The 23,780-nt window shown below is 41.1% G+C and overlaps 2 protein-coding genes across 2 annotated transcripts; one reads left to right on the top strand and one right to left on the bottom strand.

Annotated features, from left to right (window-relative positions):
- The first annotated feature begins 1,002 nt into the window (after positions 1 to 1,002).
- Positions 1,003 to 5,346, top strand: LOC145455826 (CCA tRNA nucleotidyltransferase 1, mitochondrial-like). Its single transcript, XM_080333842.1, has 8 exons — positions 1,003 to 1,991; positions 2,047 to 2,257; positions 2,986 to 3,112; positions 3,171 to 3,364; positions 3,638 to 3,750; positions 3,810 to 3,944; positions 4,745 to 4,876; positions 5,196 to 5,346. The coding sequence occupies exons 1-8, from the start codon at positions 1,596 to 1,598 to the stop codon at positions 5,331 to 5,333; spliced, it is 1,446 nt and encodes a 481-aa protein (XP_080189968.1). The 5' UTR covers positions 1,003 to 1,595; the 3' UTR covers positions 5,334 to 5,346.
- On the bottom strand, positions 4,599 to 6,018 carry LOC145455829 (peroxisomal membrane protein 4-like). The gene has a single exon (XM_080333846.1). It carries the CDS (start codon positions 6,016 to 6,018, stop codon positions 5,416 to 5,418), a length of 603 nt encoding a protein of 200 aa, XP_080189972.1. The 3' UTR covers positions 4,599 to 5,415.
- Between the last annotated feature and the right edge of the window lie 17,762 nt (positions 6,019 to 23,780).

Here is a 23,780-nt window from a genome sequence, read left to right as displayed (position 1 = left end):
AAGAAGAACGTTTTCCTTATGAGACGAACAGTTAACTGATTCTGAATGTAACCAATTTAATCAAAATATTTTTTGTATTTTTTCCCTCGTTCAATGTCGACTATTTTATTTGAATTTTGGGAAAGAACTATAATCTGCAGAATAATCCTATTTGCTTGTAATAACTCTTTTGAAAATTAAGTTACAATAATTAAACAATTGAATAGTATATATTCATTTCAATTGTTCAACTATTCAATTGTATATTGAAGTTCTGTACCTTCAAGAAGCTCTCCAAATAATTAAACACTGCAAATTGCAGATTGGGTTTTCAATTTGATAAGCAAACTGGTGTGTAGCCTATGTATCGATATTACATTAAGTGCAGGTACATGACAGATCCTAAACGTTGCAATACTGGAACAGAATGAAAAGTGAGATTGGCATGAGTACGAAACTTTCCTGAACCCAAATGCATATGTAGCTATAGCGCTATATATGACGCCCAATTACCTGCTGTCCGACAATTAGCAAACGAAAAGACGGCTGAAGCAGTATGAGATTGAAATATACAAGATTTCGTGTAAAAGACCATTATATTATTTCTTAACTGACTGTAAAATTGCATTTGCTGCAATTTCGACTATCTGATTGCATAGAAGTTCCATGCCGCAGCAACGCCGAGCGTTGACAAAAGCCCGCGACAAATACTACGGATTTCGATCAACAAACCGCTAAGCAGTGAAACGAGAGAAAATACTCCCTTGCCGACGGCGTCATTGCATTTTTGTCACGCATCCAGGCACGTGATTTTCGCTGGGAAGTTCCCTTGCTAGTAAATCACGAGATTTGCTGGGTCATCGTTGCCGAAATGATCTCTGCTACCGTTTAGCGGTTCAAAATTGGCTATGTTTCGACTGCATCAAAATAACTTCACTGCGAACAGCTGATGCAATGGCCACGCGTGATATAGGGCTTATAGTTATGGAAGTATAGATATAGCTGCCGTTTGTTTTAGCCTAAGGTAAATTTTAATCATTAAATATTTGTTAATAATTGGTAACTGGAACATTCACTTATAATTTCTAAATTACTGAGAATCAATGAAAAAAGAAATAGAATCTTATAAACTAGCTAGAGCATGTCAAATGACACTTGCTACAACACTGTCCTAGGGCGTGTGTATATCGAGGAACATGACTCCAATAATAAAAATTCTGTCAATTCAAGCTGGTAGCCTATGTCGGCCATGGCGGTTACGATGTGCTCCAAGAAATGTCAGTATCAGTTTGTTAATATTTTTATCATTCAAAACACCTCAAGACTGCGATAATACAATTGAAAGATAGGAAAAATATGTTTGCGAACTTCCTGTGAGAATTAGCTGTTAGATTTAAAACAATAGAAATTCAAAGAATACCACCTAGCCCCTTGTCGCGAATCGCGATTACTTATTTCTCAAAAGCAAAAAGTAAATTCAGTTATGAAAAGCGATCCGCCGATAATTAATCATTAGTTCTGCATTTGTGCTCTAGGCTGCAAGAATCATATATTTTCTTCTTTACCTTTATATATTTTTTATTGCATATGATAAACATTAGGAATGTGTGAATCTTATGGGTTCTGGAAGAGCACGACTTGTAACTTTTCTGAGTGGATTTTGTCTCAAAAACAATAATTGTCATTTAACGCACACCACGAATTTGGATTTGGGCCTGACTTCATTTTGTCGAAGATTTTCCAAAAATCGTCCACACCTCCACAAACTCATCCAATCAACTATGGACGCCTCTGAATATTCCGCATCATCTCATGTTGGACCTGTGAAGATGAAGATTAATTCTCCAGAATTCCATTCATTATTCACGCCTGGCCTACTGCAAGTCAAGCAATTGTTCCAGCAAAATAACCATCAATTATGTTTTGCCGGAGGGGCTGTGCGAGACTTACTGATGGGGGACACCCCGAAAGATATTGACTTTGCTACAACTGCCACCCCCGAAGAAATGATCGTGAGTTTATGCTTTGGAACCACAAGACATATTTTCAAGATTTTATGTTTTCCAGGCAATGTTCAAAAGGGAAGACATCAGAATGATCAATGAAGGAGGGGTTTCACATGGAACAGTTACTTGTCGTGTACATGAGGAAAATTTTGAGATAACGACTCTTCGAATCGATAGAATCACTGACGGTAGACATGCGATCGTCGAATTTACAAAAGATTGGTATCTAGACGCATCGAGGAGGGATCTGACCATTAATTCAATATTTTTGGGTAAATTTTCTATTGGACAAGCCATTGTAGGATTAACCAATTCTTCAAATTATAACGAAATAATAACTAATTAGAATAATGAAACCAGTTCCAAACTACTGACAGATATTTTCTACCATGAGAAATGTTATTTGTTATATTATTTTGATGATATCCAGTTTGAAGACGGATTCACATGTGCTCACATGGTGGGAGTTGATGCTTTTTAGTTTATTTTTGTCAAGTAATATTCATATTATGGTAAGTCCAGGTATGTTCATAATGTTTCAATAAAATCTGTCATTTGAATTTCAGTGAAATGTCGTGAGATTAACGAAATTCTGTTGTTCTAATGTAAGTTTTATGTTTGGTAATCATAGTAATAAAGTGGTTGATGTATATGTATATTGTATATCTCTAATAAAAGAAAGAAGTTTTTCAGTAATTTATACAATATATGGGAGTCGGCATCTTTAAATGTTACCCATTATCTCATTATTTGAATTTATGTGCACAGGTATATTCACAACATACAGGATTCTGTATATTTTAAACGGCTACCAACTTTTTACTTAAGCCCAGATAATATGTCCATTCACATTCACGTTTGAATGATTGACCACTCATTGTCGTTTCGACACCCATTCATCTGTTAATTGCATTGCAATTGTGACTTGCATGTCCTATTGTACATTGTGTGTTTCTCGAGTAAGTGAAAATTGTTGCATCACTTGTATATTTTTTCTCAGATTTGCAAGGAAATGTAATAGATTTTTTCAACGGGATTGAAGATCTCAAATCCAGAAAAGTACGGTTCGTTGGCGATGCTTCGACACGAATTAAAGAGGATTACCTTAGAATTTTGAGATACTTCCGGTAAATATGTGAGCCAGCATTGCGTCTTAATGCGGTTACAGCTCTTGTTTTCTTGCAGATTTTTTGGGAGGATCGCAAATGACGATGCGTCGTTTGACCAAGATGCTATTGCCGCGATCAAAGCCGGCGGAGAAGGTCTTCTGGGAATATCAGGACCCAGAATATGGATGGAGATGTCGAAAATTTTACGGGGAAATTATATCGCGAAAATTCTCCGACAGATGAATCACTGTGACGTCCTTCAGTATATCGGTAAATTGTGTTCTGGCGCGAAACAATTCTGCCGTTTTACATCGACTGCTTGATGCTCTGGTTATATTAGCATTGAGTTAAGGAGTAAGTTAATATAGAAATTTTGTTTTGGCATGTATGTAGAAGAGACACTACTACTGTGAAGTGTCCAAAAAAGTATACCACACTATTTATAGTTGCAATTGGTTCTTTAAATTGATAAATGCTAGATTCTAAATAATTTATTGCCCAATACAAATTGATTCAATTACTTCTTTAAACGTGATTTCTTAGGATTTCCCAAGGAGGTTGATATTGACTCACTTGAAGTTATATACAACAAAACTAAACATTTGAACGTCAATCACATGACATACACCAGCGCTCTCCTTCCAACGGAACAAGATGTATGTACCATTTTCATGCGTGAGTACACTTCGTTTCCCAATTTTTATTGGTTGTTTAGGTTCTGCGACTTGAAGAACGAGTTCAATTTTCAAGAATCGAAAGAAAGACGTCCCTTTTCATCATTTTGTACCGGGATAAAATAAAGTTGGACGATCCAAAAAGGCTGAAATTTTGTCAAGATATTCTAATTGATGTAAGTACAATTCGAACGAATTATTTTCTCCTTCGAGCCAAGGAGTTCAGGCTGCATTCCTGTGAGTTATATAGAATGGCTGTGGGTGCTACCAATACCCAGAGTTGGTCAGCAACAAAATGCTTCTAAACTTCAAACTGATCAACTTGTACGTCATTCAATCATATCGCAGTCAAATTACTTGTCATTTTCGACAAGTAGTTTTCATACAAGCGTCCGTTGCGCATTTCCAGAAGAGAAGAGTTACGCACCTTGCTTGCAAAAGTAGGTGGCACAGCCGTACACTATGATCATGGTACAGCTTCCGCAGCTGTAATCCCTAGTGTGATGCCGAGTACGCCGATGAAAAATGAAGAATATCTGCTACAAAATACTTTGTACTTGAATAAGGGTGTAGAGGCATTTTGCCTTGAAAACTAATGCGTTTTGAGAACAAATCTCAAAGTAGTGGATGTCAAAATAGACTATTTGGTACTGCACATTTTTCCGTTACATAAAGAGTACAGAATCCGATTGGTACATTTCTCTCGAATGTTATCCCCATTATTGGTGGCACTAATTTCTTGAAATCAGAACTTGTTATTATTTGCTATACAATTCCTTTGCTAGCCTCTGGCAACATTCTACATTCAGCAACACATACAACTAGATCGATACTTTTTTGAATATTATATTTCAATTGATAAAGCAACATTATTCGCCATATGAACACTGCAAGAAAGATTAGTAATGCTTATAATAATAGAGCGTACAAAAATCATGTCACAGTTCTGATTGCGGGCAAATATTACTGTTGTCAGATACCTCCGCATGAAGGGTGTCATCGGGATTTTCTAATGGAAGTTCTCAAATACATTGGCGATTTTGAAACAATGCAGCAACTTCAGGACTGGAAGATACCAAAATTCCCGGTGAATGGGAAAATGCTTCGGGTAATCATTTCAATATACTGACAGTGTGTTCTTAAGCTCTTTGGCTCTCAAAAATAACGAGTAACTATAATAATAGGGGTCAAGACGGCGGAAACGCACCTTTGCGTATTTCCAATTTTTTTAATTACACATTGTCACAATGACTCCTCCCGTGTCATACCAATTTCCTTCGCTTAATTTCCAAGTTTCACTGTGCCTGGCTATGACTTGATTGTAATCCTGGTTTGCCCATCAACATATATTTAGTTAGGTAGCTAGCAGTTATCATAAGGATAGATGAAGACAATAAGCACGATCATGATTCAATATCTTTCTTCAGGACGCAGGAGTGCCAAAGGGAAAAACGGTCGGAATCATCATGAAATCACTCAAAGAGATGTGGAAAGAAAGTGACTTTTTGCTATCGCCTAGTGAACTTCTCGAACAAATTCCTAAGCTATTGGAGTCTGTGGAATAAATTTTCTATTGCACTTGTGTGCTTGGGATTCGTTATGTGCACAATTGGCTACCTCGAACCTCGTATCAGCAACGTTTTGAGTTCAAAGTAAAAAGTCCCTTATGCCAGTCCACTTTTCGCTGTCGTCGTACAAGTATGTCATTGACGATTGTAGGGACGGTTGAAGCGTATGCCTGTGGTATTCAAAAAGCCAAAGGACAATGCCCCACATGGCTGCAGCAAACCAAGGGAAGGGATCTTTACCACCCTTTGCTGGGTCTCCGCTCGGCAGGTAGCCTTTTTCCGCACCAAGTCTGCACAGTCCGAATAGGATACGGGACAGCAGATACATGTTGATCTGTGTGTTAATTGGATTGTTGGCTCCAAACACATATTTTCCAACGAAAAACGCCGACAAGAATACGTGCCACTGTTCCTTCTTTCCTGTGGTCAGCTTCCTCAGAATTAGATTGAATAACTTGTACAGGAATGCAAATTGTCCAAGGTTTTTGGCGTGCTGGTATGTAGCTCTCAGTATTGTCCTTGCCATTTTTTGTATTGAGCCGCGACGCCATAGGAGAGTCATGACCAGTGCGTGGGGAAATCGAATTTTGCATCCGTACACAATGCCATTGCGTATGGCCTTCAACAGCATCAGTTGATCATGGTAACGGCCGGAGTTGAGAACGGCGTTCACTGATTCCATCGTCAGGCAGTTGTAATTATATCTGTGCTGATGAAGAATTGCATAGTATGGTAAGTCGGAATGGGCCACAAAAGTTTATTTTTAGCAAGGTGGAATCCTGCAGCTGGTACAATATGCAATGCATTAAGTGCAGGTTAACCAGATTTGATAGGACTATAGTCGTAGATTCGAACCTGTTAATCGGCACTCTTCCCTCTAAGCTGCGCGCGTGCGCAGTACTGACACGGTCTCGCACAGAAAATTCAGTAAATTGGTTGATATGCTGCGAGTTATAACTATAATGACGTAATGAGGGCATTCTGTTGCCACATAGGCTAATAACGGTCGCAACAGCAAACTTGCACGCTGAGTCGGGGATTTCTGAAGTGTTGCCACGCAGTAATTTGCGGGTCTCAATCGTATATGCTTGCGCTAACCTTCATATAAAATCCTGCTAAAATGCTGTAATACCGTCGTAGACGTACCACAATGCTATACCTTTTTTGCTTTTTTGGTACTTATTCCATCTTCATGTTAATAATATGTGATAGTAATACCACAATATGAAATACTGATGCATTATAATTGCTAGCTAGATAGCTATCGTATTGCATGAGCAGCACGAGTGCCGCACGACACCTGCAGGCGATGCAGCACCTTGCACAAGCACATGAAGAATGCACACATCATTGCAGTAACGAACAGCAAAGCAAATGATTGAAATGAAGTATTTTCTGGGAAGTTGGGTTCAAAGGTCGCGAGGTGAGTAAAACTAGAGTAGTCGCATTGCGATTGTGTATCACCCACTGACGGCCACCAGTAACATAACATAACATGGTTGGGTTATATTTTTATCTGAACAAGTCACACACAATGTACAATGCGATACGACACAATGCGATGTCATGAACAGATAGGAGGATGTAGAACGACACGCATCAGTAGCGATCCTTTACTCTAACATCCACCTCGGCCTAGAGTGCCCGATGTCACAGTTCTTTTTCGGTCTTGATCTGTTTGAAGCCGCGGCCCTTTCTACTAGTTCTTTTCCATTCATTGTGAGTGCTTTCTTTCGTCGGGTCTTTTTCTGGGCTTTTTTGTCGCCGTAAGAACGGCAACGGCAGGGGAAGAGGAGCCCAGATAAACCTCCGACGGGAATCGAATGCGGTTCGCCTGCGTGCTGGGCGCTTATCGTAACCACTACACCAGTGGTTCTTAACCTTTTCCATACCGTTACCCCCAAGAAGATAATGACAGGATACAATTACCCCTTTTCAAAAAATAACAAATTCCAGCTTGCACTCAAAGTGACGTCATAATGTACACTGAAATGCCTGTTAAGAATATCAAATCAATGGGAAGGCTGATGCTATTTTTGTGTTATGCAGTGGTCACATCTAGGATAAGGGGAGGATAATAGATAGCATCTCATGCAATTGTCAATCGCAAACATATTTCGTTTTGATGGATACCATTGAAGGAAATTCAATCGAAAAGTTCAACGCTATTATGACGAAAAATAGTTATTCATTTTGAAGGTGAACCCAAAAGGTTCCAACATCTTCCCCTATTTTTTTGGAAGGCATTTCGATGATGTCTGACATAATTTTTCTGACTGGACTATACCACTACACTTTTCAATACTAACAACTATATTTTACGATATTGTTACTGCTTCATAGGCGTAAAGCTGAACTTAGACGGCCCTTGTTGTCTTTCAATTTGTCAGCATATGTCACAATATATGATCCTCACTACTGCAAAATAAATTGGACTTACCTAGCATTATACTAAACTACATTCGACCCTGTTACTCACAATCACTATATTGGTTCTGGTTACTATGATATCAGAGCAGGCATGGCGTGTTAAGTGAAACAAAATATACAAGCTTTCAAAAATATATGTTAGCCTACATTAATATTTACGTTATAAGTGCAGCATCATAAGTTTATAAGAAATGTCACTTTGAATTACCCCCCGAAATTGGCAAATTACCCCTTTGGGGGTAATTACCCCCAGGTTAAGAACCACTGCACTACACTATCTCCCCTGCAGTATAGTAGCTAGCTGCTCCAGCTAGATAGATAGCCTGATTTGATGGCTCATCGTCTCCTCTAAGATCATGACCGGCTTCTAACATATAGTATCCCATCAGATGTGTACACTTGGTTGATGTGCTGGGTCAGAATAAAGATTACGAGCCTATGTAATGAATTCAGAACTCGAAGATCATAGCAGAGTCACGAATATCAATCTATCAGTTTTATTATTATTCTCATCTTTTCAAAACATCACAAGACTGCGATACAATAAAAATACAGGAAGGTGTCGAAACAACTTGGAGTAGCCTTTAAGATCAGACACCCACCTTAGCCTAGGCGAAGTAAAGAAGAGGCAAGCACACTGCACAGTGCACACTAGTAGTATGAGTAATGTGCACGACGCGCCCATTCGCGATTTATAATAAACAAACAAAGATTATCAATATAATAATTAATTAAAGAATTAGCTCATTCTCAGTTTTGCAGCAATACGCGAGGGGAATTCCCTTCTGACTATGCGGCAATCAAAAAGGGGGATTAATGCTAGAGAGAAAACGAACAAAGAATCTGGATTGACCTTTGTACTCAGACTGGAGTCATTCTACTTGTACTTTTCCACTCCTGATTCTGCCTCGCCTGACCTCTGGACACGAGACCTGGGCTTGGTAATAGTTGCCTGCCGACAAATCGCCCTGGCCTATCGTTTTGTGGTCCTCGTGACGAGGCTTTGGGAATAATTGCCTGTCAAACCACCCTGGTTGACTTGTCGTTTCGCGATTGACTCGATTTCGTGGGGCATAGGAATAATTGCCGGTCGTGACGTCAATAAAGTTTTCTCCTGATCAGTGAGATCCTGGTGCGTGTTTTAGGTGTCTATACGTTCGGCTGTGCATAGTGACGCATGTAGTCTGTTCCATACTGTCGTACTTGCTCTTGCTTTGTTGTCGACTTAAATAGTAAGGAGAAATGTTCTGGTTATAAATATGTGTGTCATTTTGAGTCATATCGAGAACCAGAATGTCGTGTATTAGAAATAGGTATTAGGCGCCCCCGACATAGATTAACTTGAATAAAGTACCATTTAGAATATAATAAGTAATTAAAGAAATAGCTCATTCTCAATTTGACTCGCATCAACGTGTTAATTTCCGATATTGTAGTAATTGGTGCAAGCAAAAACTGCTGTTCCACACTTTTACCGCTTTCTAGCGTCTTAGGACAGACAGTCCCAACCAAACAATGTGATGGGTTCTTTTACTGCTTCACGTCTGGTCAAGCGTAATCATGCCGGTGTCTGTAAATGATGTGTAATTTACCGCGGTATATTATTTTTGTATGATGTACATGATGTACAACTTGAATCGATCAGTTGTCGAACTAATGTTTTACCGGTATGTACGATCGATCGCGAGCTCACCACGCACTTGTCGTTCGAGAGCGACTCATTTCGCTATAGGCAATCAGTTGTGTTCGCGTGTACCGTGTACACTTGTTATGCCAACACCTCCAAGCATATTTACAATATCATGCTAAGGAACTATTGCTTCGGCAGCCACGCACTGTCGTTCGAATTCGACTAATTTCGCTGTAGACAATCAGTTGTGCTCGTGTGTGTCGTAACATATCCTCATCAACCCATGTTATGCCAACACCGCCGAGCATATTTGCAGCATCATACTACGGATATATTGAACCGGCGAAGTGTTACCGTCAGAGAATTGCTGCGCCACACCTTCGAGCCTCGCTTTCCCGCTCGGTAACTGCGAGTACGATGTCAGATTCAATTGTCCAGTGACGAATCGGGGTAGCTCGCTTCATCGGGGTGGACAGACCTTATTTGGCTGAAACGCGCTCGGTGGTGCAATAATGGGAATGAATTGTGACAGATCATACCTGATACGATCTATAGCCTGAGGTGAGGTATAAAGTAGAGTGGTAGATTTCGAAATCGGAATCCACTGCGACTATAGGATTGCAAAATCAAAGTCCAAAAAATCCGACTGGCCCGTAAAGTCCTGGTATTTCCATGTATTAGGCTGGTAAAATGTAACATAAATCCAACTCTCAAAGACACTTGGCCGCATCCAGTCCGGGTTTAACCAAAACTGATGAAATCTGCGCCGGGTCCGGAAACGAATCGTGACCACCCCCGTCCAGACAAAATAGTTCTGCTGTAAGGGGAGTGTCGTTGTACATTAATTTGCGTACAGCGAGACTTTGTATCGACTCATTGACGGACTTCTGTTTGTATCGCGTTTGGTTTAGAATCCCAATTCTATATAGTGCGGCCCGCGAATGGATTCAAATGTTGAATGCGGCCCGCGAGCTCAAAAGTTTGCCCAACCCTGATGTATATTGTACCACTTGAATCGATCTGTTGGCGAACTAATGCTTTGCCCGTCTGTAACATACACATATCGATCACGAGCTCACCACGCACTTGCCGTTCGAGAGCGACTGATTTCGCTATAGACAATCAGTTCAGTGTTGCCAATTTAGCGATTTTCGCGCTAGATCTAGCGATTTTTCATCCGGTTTAGCGCTAAAAATATGGATCTAGCGCCCAGCGATAAATCTAGCGATTTTTGAAAAGGTATTTAGCGATTATTCAGCGCTTTTTACCGAAAATAACTAATAAAGATCGGTTCTGGCCGACGACTATGGCGACTCATCTGCCACCAGAGTGCGGACTCCAATGATATGTAATGAAATTAATGATAGATTACTAACGTACGGATAGATACGCAACTCCTGGCGGTTACGCATGGGCAAACAGTGTCTCTTCTTGCTGTGTAATCTAAAAGTAGCATAATTGACAGTGCTACATCTGGCGACCTGAGCGCTGCAATTTAATATAATTGGCCTTGATCGAAAGCTAGTGTCGCAGTAATTTCGAAGATACAAAATAAAATCTCGTCAGAACAATGGAACCATGCACCCCGAAACAGCCCTCGAAGTCTGAAAACCAGCATTGCTTCAATAATGGCACCGCCGCAACACAATGGACATAACAATGACCAATTTCGTCCAGCGATTGTTCTGATCAATGTCGATTTTCAGACTCTTGGGGCTACTTTGAGGTCGTTGCATTGTCTTTACAAGAATTTAATTCGTATTGTCGGAATCAGTGTGACACTGGCTTTCGTTTAAGACCAGATTCATTAAATTTCTTACTCCGGGTTGGTCCTCTACTTTTAGTGGCTGGCAAACCCGGTTCAAGTCGTGTTGTATCGGGTCAAGTCGCATGTTGCGTACAAGTGTGTCAAGTCGCATGTCGTGTTCAAGTACTCCAACTCAGTTTCGAGAAGTCAAGCGCATTTCCACGGTACATCGCATCACTATTCACGGACGCATGGAGCAAGGCACGCTTATAGAGTGAGCGGTTATGCCTGCAAACCGGGTCAGTGGTCACGTATAGCGATCATTGCGCAAAGCGATCCGCTCTACCGAAACGCACTGCACGTTTTGTTCCGCTTAGAGATGAATATTACGTATTATGAACTAGAAATATGATAAGTGACTTTGGCCCCCAGGCGAGTAAAATACAGCTGAGAAGAGTGTATTGATATTATGGTTCAATTTAACACCTTTAGCAATTAATGTAGATCTAGCGTTATTTTTAGCGCTTTTTTCTCAATATTTAGCAACATCTAGCGATTTTTGACACCAGTTTTAGCGATTTTCTTCCATCCGGAGTTGGCAACACTGAATCAGTTGTGTTCGCGTGTACCGTAACGTATCCTCAACACTTGTTATGCCAACACCAATATCATACTAAGGAACTATTGCTTCGGCAGCCACGCACTGTCGTTCGAATTCGACTAATTTCGCTGCTGACAATCAGTTGTGCTCACGTGTGCCGTAACATATCCTCAACAAATGTTATGTCATATTTGCAGCCTCATACTATGGACGTATTGACTCGGCGGAGTGTTACCGTGAGAGAAATGCTGTTTGACCCCCTCGTCCTAGCCTTGGATTTACCGTTTCGAAAAATTCCACCAGAAGAAGCTGTGATCGAGTGTCACAATCAATGTCAGCCACGCTCCATCAATCTGTTGTTTTGACCAGTACGTATACGCCGGAGATGAGCATTGATTAGGATTTAGAAAAAACGTATTTGTGAAATTTTTCTGGATTAGGTTGAATTAAGTTTTGAGATTGATTTACTATATCGTACGGGGCAAGTACTACCGAGACCCGTCGTGACGAAATCGGATTAATCAGTCATGGAACGACAAGTTAGGGCTAACCGCTTATATTCCTAGTTTATTCTTGAAAGCTCTATAGATTACTGGTTAGCTGTATGTTGCGGGCGATTGACAACAGTTAGTTGTCGCTGTTATACAATTTACACTTTGTGTTATACATTCCTCGTTACCACCGCGAACTAGGAGGTCAATCACGACGACGGGCAACTACTCCCAATTGGCGGAATACTGTTTGATTCATCTGTATAATCAGGTTTAGCACCGCAAGAAGTATATTAGTAGTTTATGATTGAATGAAATCTATCCATCAAACAACGATAACAACTATATAGATCTCGTTCGTATTACTATGAAAGCTAATCGATCACGTCCACACAATATTATTACGTAGCATTCATTTGGTGGGGTTGTTGTTGTTAGTATTGTAGCATGGTGATCGGTTACTATGACCTTTACACCAGTTCTAAAAGGGTAAGGAATTGGTTAGTGTTACAGCTGTCTGACGGTGGGGTATTCGACAAAATTACTATGTTTTACTACGGAAGCTATGATCACACGGACGGGCTCTCATCACTTATCGTACGAATGCTTGTAATTTCGGTGTGATGCACACGAATCAGCTGTGATCAGTCGAGTGTGACACGATCGAAGTCACTATTTACTGTTTGAAATAACTGGTATATTCCGTTCAAGAAGTGTCCCTCATTTGTCCAAATATCCTCCTTTTTGTCAAATTGTCTTCCTTTTTTTTTATCTTAAAATATCCAAAAAGACTACGAATGGCACTAAATGATGAACTAGTTTACGAGAGATGGGTATTTCGGGAGTCAAGTCAGGGGACAAAATGAGCTTTTTTAGTCAACACCATGAAATTTGATGTATAAACATACAAATCATTCGTCCGCTATAGTAACTTTTTGCAGCTCGTGAAAAGTGTCCTCCTTTCGGGGCTTATGTTAACCCTATATTTTACCAGCTTTTAGTCTCGATTTGAACATCGAAGTTTGCACATAATTTCACATTACATTCCCTATGACAAGCATAGGCTATTACGGTTATGGGACCTGTGCTCTCAAACATGTATTGATAAATAGCGAAAGCGACCACAAGCTATCATTACATGAAAAAAAACGAGCTCACTAGCCCGTCCATGTTGGGATGTACACACCAATGGCCATGTCCATGTTCTGAAGTTTGCACATAATTTCACATTGCATTCCCATGACTTAGCACAGACTATTACGTGGGTATGGGGGCTGTGCTTTTCAAACATGTATCGATGAATACCGAAAGCGACTCAAGCTACCATTACACGAAAAATCGAGCACACTCGTTCCCCCCTCTCGGGGTATACCCACCGTCGTTTCGTACAGACAAATGGTTCCATGTTGCAGCGAGAATAGCGAGGAGGGTGGTAGATCATTATCACAATAAGTACCTTGGGATGAGTGTGAAATCGACATCGTCCGTTAAGCGACTGAAGCAAGTCGCCACTACAATCACTCTCTGCGTAGTGCGTAAACGCAACGTACAAAGCGCTGCTGGGTAAACGAAACTACGGATTCTAGCCAAAGCGAGGTTATCGAGATAGCTGTAGCGATTCACAGCACATGCTAAATCTCCTTGAAATGGGAGTACAAAATGTATCGCTTTGAAATACTCAAGTAGAAGTAGTTGTTAAAGAGTAATTCGCACCGTAAAATTGCAACTGTTTTGGAGTGCTAATGTCACACAATTGCTTTATTGATCACTCGCTTATGTATAGAAAGCAGAAATTGACCCCTGGGTTGTACGATCTCGTGTCCTTGACAAACGTTCTATAGTTCAAAAGTCACTGTCATGTTGGGCTTTGATTGCTGTTGTCCTCTTGTTAGCGTCGATATTCATTGGTACGTGTTTTCATGGTCTAAAATGTTGGTTATTATAGAGTGTTTTCGTAAAAGGTTGGGAGCCACTGATTTAGGCCTTGATGGGTTCAACCAAATACACGTGTAACACATCCTATTCCTGGGCCGTAACCGATCCTTTACCACACCTTCTATACGATAAACGTCCTTTTTATCCAGAGGTAAGCCGACGACATACGGGAAATGCAGGCGCTGACGTGCTATTTTGTTATTCTCTCCGCGTAGCATGAAAGAAGGTATTGAGGTACCCTCCCAAGGTCACTGCGAGCGTAAGTTAAGTCAATCTCTGTGTATGTAGTGTTAATGTCGCACCGTCGCAATAATGATCACTTATGTGTAGAAAGCAGAAATTGACGACTCGATTACTTGTACGAGCTTGTAACTTTGGTAAGCTTGCTGAAGCGGAAAGCCACTCAAGTTGGACATTAAATTGATTGGTGTTCGTTCTCTTGTTAGCGTTGATAGTCGTTGGTACGTGCTTTCGTGCTTTAAAATTTGTGTTATTGTTATCATCGAAGGATGGTCATAAATAGGCAGGAACAACTGATTTAGACCTTGATGTGTTCAACAAAATACGCGTGTAACAGTGTAACACATCCTACCCCGGGCCGAAACCGATCTTTTACCACACCTTCTATATGGTAAACGTAGCTTTTACTCATACGTAGCACGATGATCTGTGAAGACGCAGCACTAACGTGTCATTTCGTTATTATTTCGACGTCACATGACAGGGTAGGTAGACATTGGGCTGTGGTACCCGACAATACAGTGTCCAACGCGATCGACAAGTACCCCCACTGCGTGCTATACGTTTAAATAAATATTTTTACTCGTTTCCGCCACCTAGTGTGTAGTAATGAAGAGGGTACATAAATGAAGTAGCAATATAAACTAGGTTGTACGATAATACGAATTAATGATGATTTGGAAATGCGCTAAGAAGTATTAGACATAGAATCGGTATTTTGAAAGGATAGGTCTTTGAATTTGAAGTGGTTGAAACCCTTCCTAAGCCACTGTTAGTATCGCTGACTGTGAGCTAACAACGGCCGCAAGCACATCAAATAACAGAACATCGGTATCATGATTTACGTCAAACCGCGACACATGTTTTATTCTACAGTTCGAGTTTCACAGCGAAATCAGTTCTAGAATGCGCAACTAGAACTCGAACAACTGACTTTTTTAACTCCGCAACTATAACTACATAAAACCGCAGATGGCTGACCGTCAACCAATTAGTTAGATAATTCGTACAAGTCCGCGAGCTGTCGTTACCACCAGGCTCGGTTATGATTTATTTTGGTACCCGATGATTTTATTGCTTTGATGTGGAAATTTGTCATGTATTATTTGATGAGTGTAAAACTTCAAATAGATGTCCGCTGTTCGTACTACTGGCCAATGAGCAGCGTTCCAAATGCGTTTGACACACAAGAAACGTCAATAATTGCTTTGCTATTTGAAACTAAGAGTGGAGGGTTATTATTCTCCCCTATGCGAAGTAGTGTGTCTGCGATTTGTTGATAACTCGCACACTGTGGGGGTTACGAGTGATAACTTTTGTAAAAAGACATATTAGCATACAGCAGGGGTCCTCACGTATCACGGTCAACACTGCATAGTATCAATTCTTATTAGGATCGCATTCAATACTGCATTGTATCAATGCCTATACCCGGGGACATATGACGGAGTAGAGATAACAAATTAGCACATTGGTGATTACGTTTCGACTACTTGTGGGATTTTTCTGTAACCGTAATTATAGTCGGATGATTCAGCAGTAATCGTAATCGCAATCGATTCAATTGATGAAATAATCATCCCCATGCCCACTAACACACATTACAAAGCAAATCAACACACATTTAAGCTTGTGTAAGTTATTGTCTGATACCGATGTGTTACAATGTGTAACCGATTTTATAGTCACATGACATCAAGACATCATATCTAATTCATTAGTTGATGTTGAGTATGTCTTATGGTACTTTACAAAATTTATCAACACCATTTTTTGAAGTTTATTCTATTTCGCTATGACCTAAATCTCCTCTTTTCATTACCGCACAGCGGGATACCCGGAAGTATTGCTTGCAAAAGTGTGAATCAGCTGTTTCTTTATTTATCTTTAAAATTCGTTGAAAATTTTAAAGCACGAAAGCACGTACCAACGACTATCAACGCTAACAAGAGAACGAACACCAATCAATTTAATGTCCAACTTGAGTGGCTTTCCGCTTCAGCAAGCTTACCAAAGTTACAAGCTCGTACAAGTAATCGAGTCGTCAATTTCTGCTTTCTACACATAAGTGATCATTATTGCGACGGTGCGACATTAACACTACATACACAGAGATTGACTTAACTTACGCTCGCAGTGACCTTGGGAGGGTACCTCAATACCTTCTTTCATGCTACGCGGAGAGAATAACAAAATAGCACGTCAGCGCCTGCATTTCCCGTATGTCGTCGGCTTACCTCTGGATAAAAAGGACGTTTATCGTATAGAAGGTGTGGTAAAGGATCGGTTACGGCCCAGGAATAGGATGTGTTACACGTGTATTTGGTTGAACCCATCAAGGCCTAAATCAGTGGCTCCCAACCTTTTACGAAAACACTCTATAATAACCAACATTTTAGACCATGAAAACACGTACCAATGAATATCGACGCTAACAAGAGGACAACAGCAATCAAAGCCCAACATGACAGTGACTTTTGAACTATAGAACGTTTGTCAAGGACACGAGATCGTACAACCCAGGGGTCAATTTCTGCTTTCTATACATAAGCGAGTGATCAATAAAGCAATTGTGTGACATTAGCACTCCAAAACAGTTGCAATTTTACGGTGCGAATTACTCTTTAACAACTACTTCTACTTGAGTATTTCAAAGCGATACATTTTGTACTCCCATTTCAAGGAGATTTAGCATGTGCTGTGAATCGCTACAGCTATCTCGATAACCTCGCTTTGGCTAGAATCCGTAGTTTCGTTTACCCAGCAGCGCTTTGTACGTTGCGTTTACGCACTACGCAGAGAGTGATTGTAGTTGCGACTTGCTTCAGTCGCTTAACGGACGATGTCGATTTCACACTCATCCCAAGGTACTTATTGTGATAATGATCTACCACCCTCCTCGCTATTCTCGCTGCAACATGGAACCATTTGTCTGTACGAAACGACGGTGGGTATACCCCGAGAGGGGGGAACGAGTGTGCTCGATTTTTCGTGTAATGGTAGCTTGAGTCGCTTTCGGTATTCATCGATACATGTTTGAAAAGCACAGCCCCCATACCCACGTAATAGTCTGTGCTAAGTCATGGGAATGCAATGTGAAATTATGTGCAAACTTCAGAACATGGACATGGCCATTGGTGTGTACATCCCAACATGGACGGGCTAGTGAGCTCGTTTTTTTTCATGTAATGATAGCTTGTGGTCGCTTTCGCTATTTATCAATACATGTTTGAGAGCACAGGTCCCATAACCGTAATAGCCTATGCTTGTCATAGGGAATGTAATGTGAAATTATGTGCAAACTTCGATGTTCAAATCGAGACTAAAAGCTGGTAAAATATAGGGTTAACATAAGCCCCGAAAGGAGGACACTTTTCACGAGCTGCAAAAAGTTACTATAGCGGACGAATGATTTGTATGTTTATACATCAAATTTCATGGTGTTGACTAAAAAAGCTCATTTTGTCCCCTGACTTGACTCCCGAAATACCCATCTCTCGTAAACTAGTTCATCATTTAGTGCCATTCGTAGTCTTTTTGGATATTTTAAGATAAAAAAAAAGGAAGACAATTTGACAAAAAGGAGGATATTTGGACAAATGAGGGACACTTCTTGAACGGAATATACCAGTTATTTCAAACAGTAAATAGTGACTTCGATCGTGTCACACTCGACTGATCACAGCTGATTCGTGTGCATCACACCGAAATTACAAGCATTCGTACGATAAGTGATGAGAGCCCGTCCGTGTGATCATAGCTTCCGTAGTAAAACATAGTAATTTTGTCGAATACCCCACCGTCAGACAGCTGTAACACTAACCAATTCCTTACCCTTTTAGAACTGGTGTAAAGGTCATAGTAACCGATCACCATGCTACAATACTAACAACAACAACCCCACCAAATGAATGCTACGTAATAATATTGTGTGGACGTGATCGATTAGCTTTCATAGTAATACGAACGAGATCTATATAGTTGTTATCGTTGTTTGATGGATAGATTTCATTCAATCATAAACTACTAATATACTTCTTGCGGTGCTAAACCTGATTATACAGATGAATCAAACAGTATTCCGCCAATTGGGAGTAGTTGCCCGTCGTCGTGATTGACCTCCTAGTTCGCGGTGGTAACGAGGAATGTATAACACAAAGTGTAAATTGTATAACAGCGACAACTAACTGTTGTCAATCGCCCGCAACATACAGCTAACCAGTAATCTATAGAGCTTTCAAGAATAAACTAGGAATATAAGCGGTTAGCCCTAACTTGTCGTTCCATGACTGATTAATCCGATTTCGTCACGACGGGTCTCGGTAGTACTTGCCCCGTACGATATAGTAAATCAATCTCAAAACTTAATTCAACCTAATCCAGAAAAATTTCACAAATACGTTTTTTCTAAATCCTAATCAATGCTCATCTCCGGCGTATACGTACTGGTCAAAACAACAGATTGATGGAGCGTGGCTGACATTGATTGTGACACTCGATCACAGCTTCTTCTGGTGGAATTTTTCGAAACGGTAAATCCAAGGCTAGGACGAGGGGGTCAAACAGCATTTCTCTCACGGTAACACTCCGCCGAGTCAATACGTCCATAGTATGAGGCTGCAAATATGACATAACATTTGTTGAGGATATGTTACGGCACACGTGAGCACAACTGATTGTCAGCAGCGAAATTAGTCGAATTCGAACGACAGTGCGTGGCTGCCGAAGCAATAGTTCCTTAGTATGATATTGGTGTTGGCATAACAAGTGTTGAGGATACGTTACGGTACACGCGAACACAACTGATTCAGTGTTGCCAACTCCGGATGGAAGAAAATCGCTAAAACTGGTGTCAAAAATCGCTAGATGTTGCTAAATATTGAGAAAAAAGCGCTAAAAATAACGCTAGATCTACATTAATTGCTAAAGGTGTTAAATTGAACCATAATATCAATACACTCTTCTCAGCTGTATTTTACTCGCCTGGGGGCCAAAGTCACTTATCATATTTCTAGTTCATAATACGTAATATTCATCTCTAAGCGGAACAAAACGTGCAGTGCGTTTCGGTAGAGCGGATCGCTTTGCGCAATGATCGCTATACGTGACCACTGACCCGGTTTGCAGGCATAACCGCTCACTCTATAAGCGTGCCTTGCTCCATGCGTCCGTGAATAGTGATGCGATGTACCGTGGAAATGCGCTTGACTTCTCGAAACTGAGTTGGAGTACTTGAACACGACATGCGACTTGACACACTTGTACGCAACATGCGACTTGACCCGATACAACACGACTTGAACCGGGTTTGCCAGCCACTAAAAGTAGAGGACCAACCCGGAGTAAGAAATTTAATGAATCTGGTCTTAAACGAAAGCCAGTGTCACACTGATTCCGACAATACGAATTAAATTCTTGTAAAGACAATGCAACGACCTCAAAGTAGCCCCAAGAGTCTGAAAATCGACATTGATCAGAACAATCGCTGGACGAAATTGGTCATTGTTATGTCCATTGTGTTGCGGCGGTGCCATTATTGAAGCAATGCTGGTTTTCAGACTTCGAGGGCTGTTTCGGGGTGCATGGTTCCATTGTTCTGACGAGATTTTATTTTGTATCTTCGAAATTACTGCGACACTAGCTTTCGATCAAGGCCAATTATATTAAATTGCAGCGCTCAGGTCGCCAGATGTAGCACTGTCAATTATGCTACTTTTAGATTACACAGCAAGAAGAGACACTGTTTGCCCATGCGTAACCGCCAGGAGTTGCGTATCTATCCGTACGTTAGTAATCTATCATTAATTTCATTACATATCATTGGAGTCCGCACTCTGGTGGCAGATGAGTCGCCATAGTCGTCGGCCAGAACCGATCTTTATTAGTTATTTTCGGTAAAAAGCGCTGAATAATCGCTAAATACCTTTTCAAAAATCGCTAGATTTATCGCTGGGCGCTAGATCCATATTTTTAGCGCTAAACCGGATGAAAAATCGCTAGATCTAGCGCGAAAATCGCTAAATTGGCAACACTGAACTGATTGTCTATAGCGAAATCAGTCGCTCTCGAACGGCAAGTGCGTGGTGAGCTCGTGATCGATATGTGTATGTTACAGACGGGCAAAGCATTAGTTCGCCAACAGATCGATTCAAGTGGTACAATATACATCAGGGTTGGGCAAACTTTTGAGCTCGCGGGCCGCATTCAACATTTGAATCCATTCGCGGGCCGCACTATATAGAATTGGGATTCTAAACCAAACGCGATACAAACAGAAGTCCGTCAATGAGTCGATACAAAGTCTCGCTGTACGCAAATTAATGTACAACGACACTCCCCTTACAGCAGAACTATTTTGTCTGGACGGGGGTGGTCACGATTCGTTTCCGGACCCGGCGCAGATTTCATCAGTTTTGGTTAAACCCGGACTGGATGCGGCCAAGTGTCTTTGAGAGTTGGATTTATGTTACATTTTACCAGCCTAATACATGGAAATACCAGGACTTTACGGGCCAGTCGGATTTTTTGGACTTTGATTTTGCAATCCTATAGTCGCAGTGGATTCCGATTTCGAAATCTACCACTCTACTTTATACCTCACCTCAGGCTATAGATCGTATCAGGTATGATCTGTCACAATTCATTCCCATTATTGCACCACCGAGCGCGTTTCAGCCAAATAAGGTCTGTCCACCCCGATGAAGCGAGCTACCCCGATTCGTCACTGGACAATTGAATCTGACATCGTACTCGCAGTTACCGAGCGGGAAAGCGAGGCTCGAAGGTGTGGCGCAGCAATTCTCTGACGGTAACACTTCGCCGGTTCAATATATCCGTAGTATGATGCTGCAAATATGCTCGGCGGTGTTGGCATAACATGGGTTGATGAGGATATGTTACGACACACACGAGCACAACTGATTGTCTACAGCGAAATTAGTCGAATTCGAACGACAGTGCGTGGCTGCCGAAGCAATAGTTCCTTAGCATGATATTGTAAATATGCTTGGAGGTGTTGGCATAACAAGTGTACACGGTACACGCGAACACAACTGATTGCCTATAGCGAAATGAGTCGCTCTCGAACGACAAGTGCGTGGTGAGCTCGCGATCGATCGTACATACCGGTAAAACATTAGTTCGACAACTGATCGATTCAAGTTGTACATCATGTACATCATACAAAAATAATATACCGCGGTAAATTACACATCATTTACAGACACCGGCATGATTACGCTTGACCAGACGTGAAGCAGTAAAAGAACCCATCACATTGTTTGGTTGGGACTGTCTGTCCTAAGACGCTAGAAAGCGGTAAAAGTGTGGAACAGCAGTTTTTGCTTGCACCAATTACTACAATATCGGAAATTAACACGTTGATGCGAGTCAAATTGAGAATGAGCTATTTCTTTAATTACTTATTATATTCTAAATGGTACTTTATTCAAGTTAATCTATGTCGGGGGCGCCTAATACCTATTTCTAATACACGACATTCTGGTTCTCGATATGACTCAAAATGACACACATATTTATAACCAGAACATTTCTCCTTACTATTTAAGTCGACAACAAAGCAAGAGCAAGTACGACAGTATGGAACAGACTACATGCGTCACTATGCACAGCCGAACGTATAGACACCTAAAACACGCACCAGGATCTCACTGATCAGGAGAAAACTTTATTGACGTCACGACCGGCAATTATTCCTATGCCCCACGAAATCGAGTCAATCGCGAAACGACAAGTCAACCAGGGTGGTTTGACAGGCAATTATTCCCAAAGCCTCGTCACGAGGACCACAAAACGATAGGCCAGGGCGATTTGTCGGCAGGCAACTATTACCAAGCCCAGGTCTCGTGTCCAGAGGTCAGGCGAGGCAGAATCAGGAGTGGAAAAGTACAAGTAGAATGACTCCAGTCTGAGTACAAAGGTCAATCCAGATTCTTTGTTCGTTTTCTCTCTAGCATTAATCCCCCTTTTTGATTGCCGCATAGTCAGAAGGGAATTCCCCTCGCGTATTGCTGCAAAACTGAGAATGAGCTAATTCTTTAATTAATTATTATATTGATAATCTTTGTTTGTTTATTATAAATCGCGAATGGGCGCGTCGTGCACATTACTCATACTACTCACACTGAATGAAAAGGAATGCAGAGAATATAAGACGCAAGCGACAAAATGAGGTGGCATGTGGCGGAGGGCGAGGTCGATGTTAAGTCGTGGTCCTGTAATCCTGAAGGCTGGCTAGTATTCATTTAGAAGAAATTGCTTGTATTTCGACTTGAATGCGGACATGCTCGACGACTGTCAGATAGCCGGCGAGATGTAGTTCCACAATTGGGGTCCGGCATACTTGATAGAGCAATGCGATTTCTTGTATTCCGTCCTGATCATATGGTAGTTGTTCTTCGTTGACGCGCGTGTGCTGTACTTGTGCGCTTTTGACTCCGAGGTGAAGTAGTCGTTGAAATTTGAGGGACATTGACCGCAATGGAGCTGATACATAAACTTGGCAATCTCTCTAGCTTTCTCATATCTTTTGTTTAGAACACCAAATCTTTTAATAAGCGATTTGTCAGTTGCATATCCAGGCCTCCGTGGGGCTTTGGCAATGATACGGATGAAGTTTTTGCAGTGAGTCGATCGTATTCTTGCAGGCAGCACCCCAACAAAGAATTCCGTATTGTAACTTTGATGTATGTGACTCTTCTAGGACATGTCCGAATCCAGTAAAACACCAAGGTATTTGGCATTTTTAGTGTTGGAAATTGGTTGGCCAGCGATGTCACCAATTTCGCAGTTGCTGGCCTTTGTTTTCGACCTCAAGATTACCGGACCACGACTGACCTATCGATCTCGCTTCCCATGACATGCAGCCCTGTTTCTTGTCGCTTCCTTTTTCTATACTATCTTCTTTACTTTCATTCAGTATATGCATGCCTCCTCTTTACTTCGCCTAGGCCAAGGTGGGTGTCTGATTCCATAGACAACTCCTAGTCACTTCGACATCTTCCTTTCTTTTCAATGTATCGCATTTTTTGTGGTGTATTGAACTGATAAAATTGCTAATAAACCAATGTTGATGATGATGAGTAATCGACCCATTGATTACAAGTCCTTCCCAACAAAATACTCCTACACAACGTGTCTTCAACCTTTTTAGGTGGCGGGCCGACGCTACATTGCTTCACCTCGGAATCAAGAGTACATCGTAGGAGTGGCCTCTTCGTCCAATTACGATATGTTCAACACGAATTACAATAACACGCATCCCCTATTAAGTATTCCGGATCGAGACCGTGGAACGTCATTTCGCAGGCAATCCGACAGTCTTCGATCACGTTCAAGGCTCATATTCAAG

This window comes from Botryllus schlosseri, chromosome 14 (assembly GCF_051294905.1).
Source record: "Botryllus schlosseri isolate E-star chromosome 14, Bs_hap1, whole genome shotgun sequence".
Taxonomy (NCBI): Eukaryota; Metazoa; Chordata; class Ascidiacea; order Stolidobranchia; family Styelidae; genus Botryllus; species Botryllus schlosseri.
This window is presented reverse-complemented; position numbering and strand designations above follow the sequence as displayed.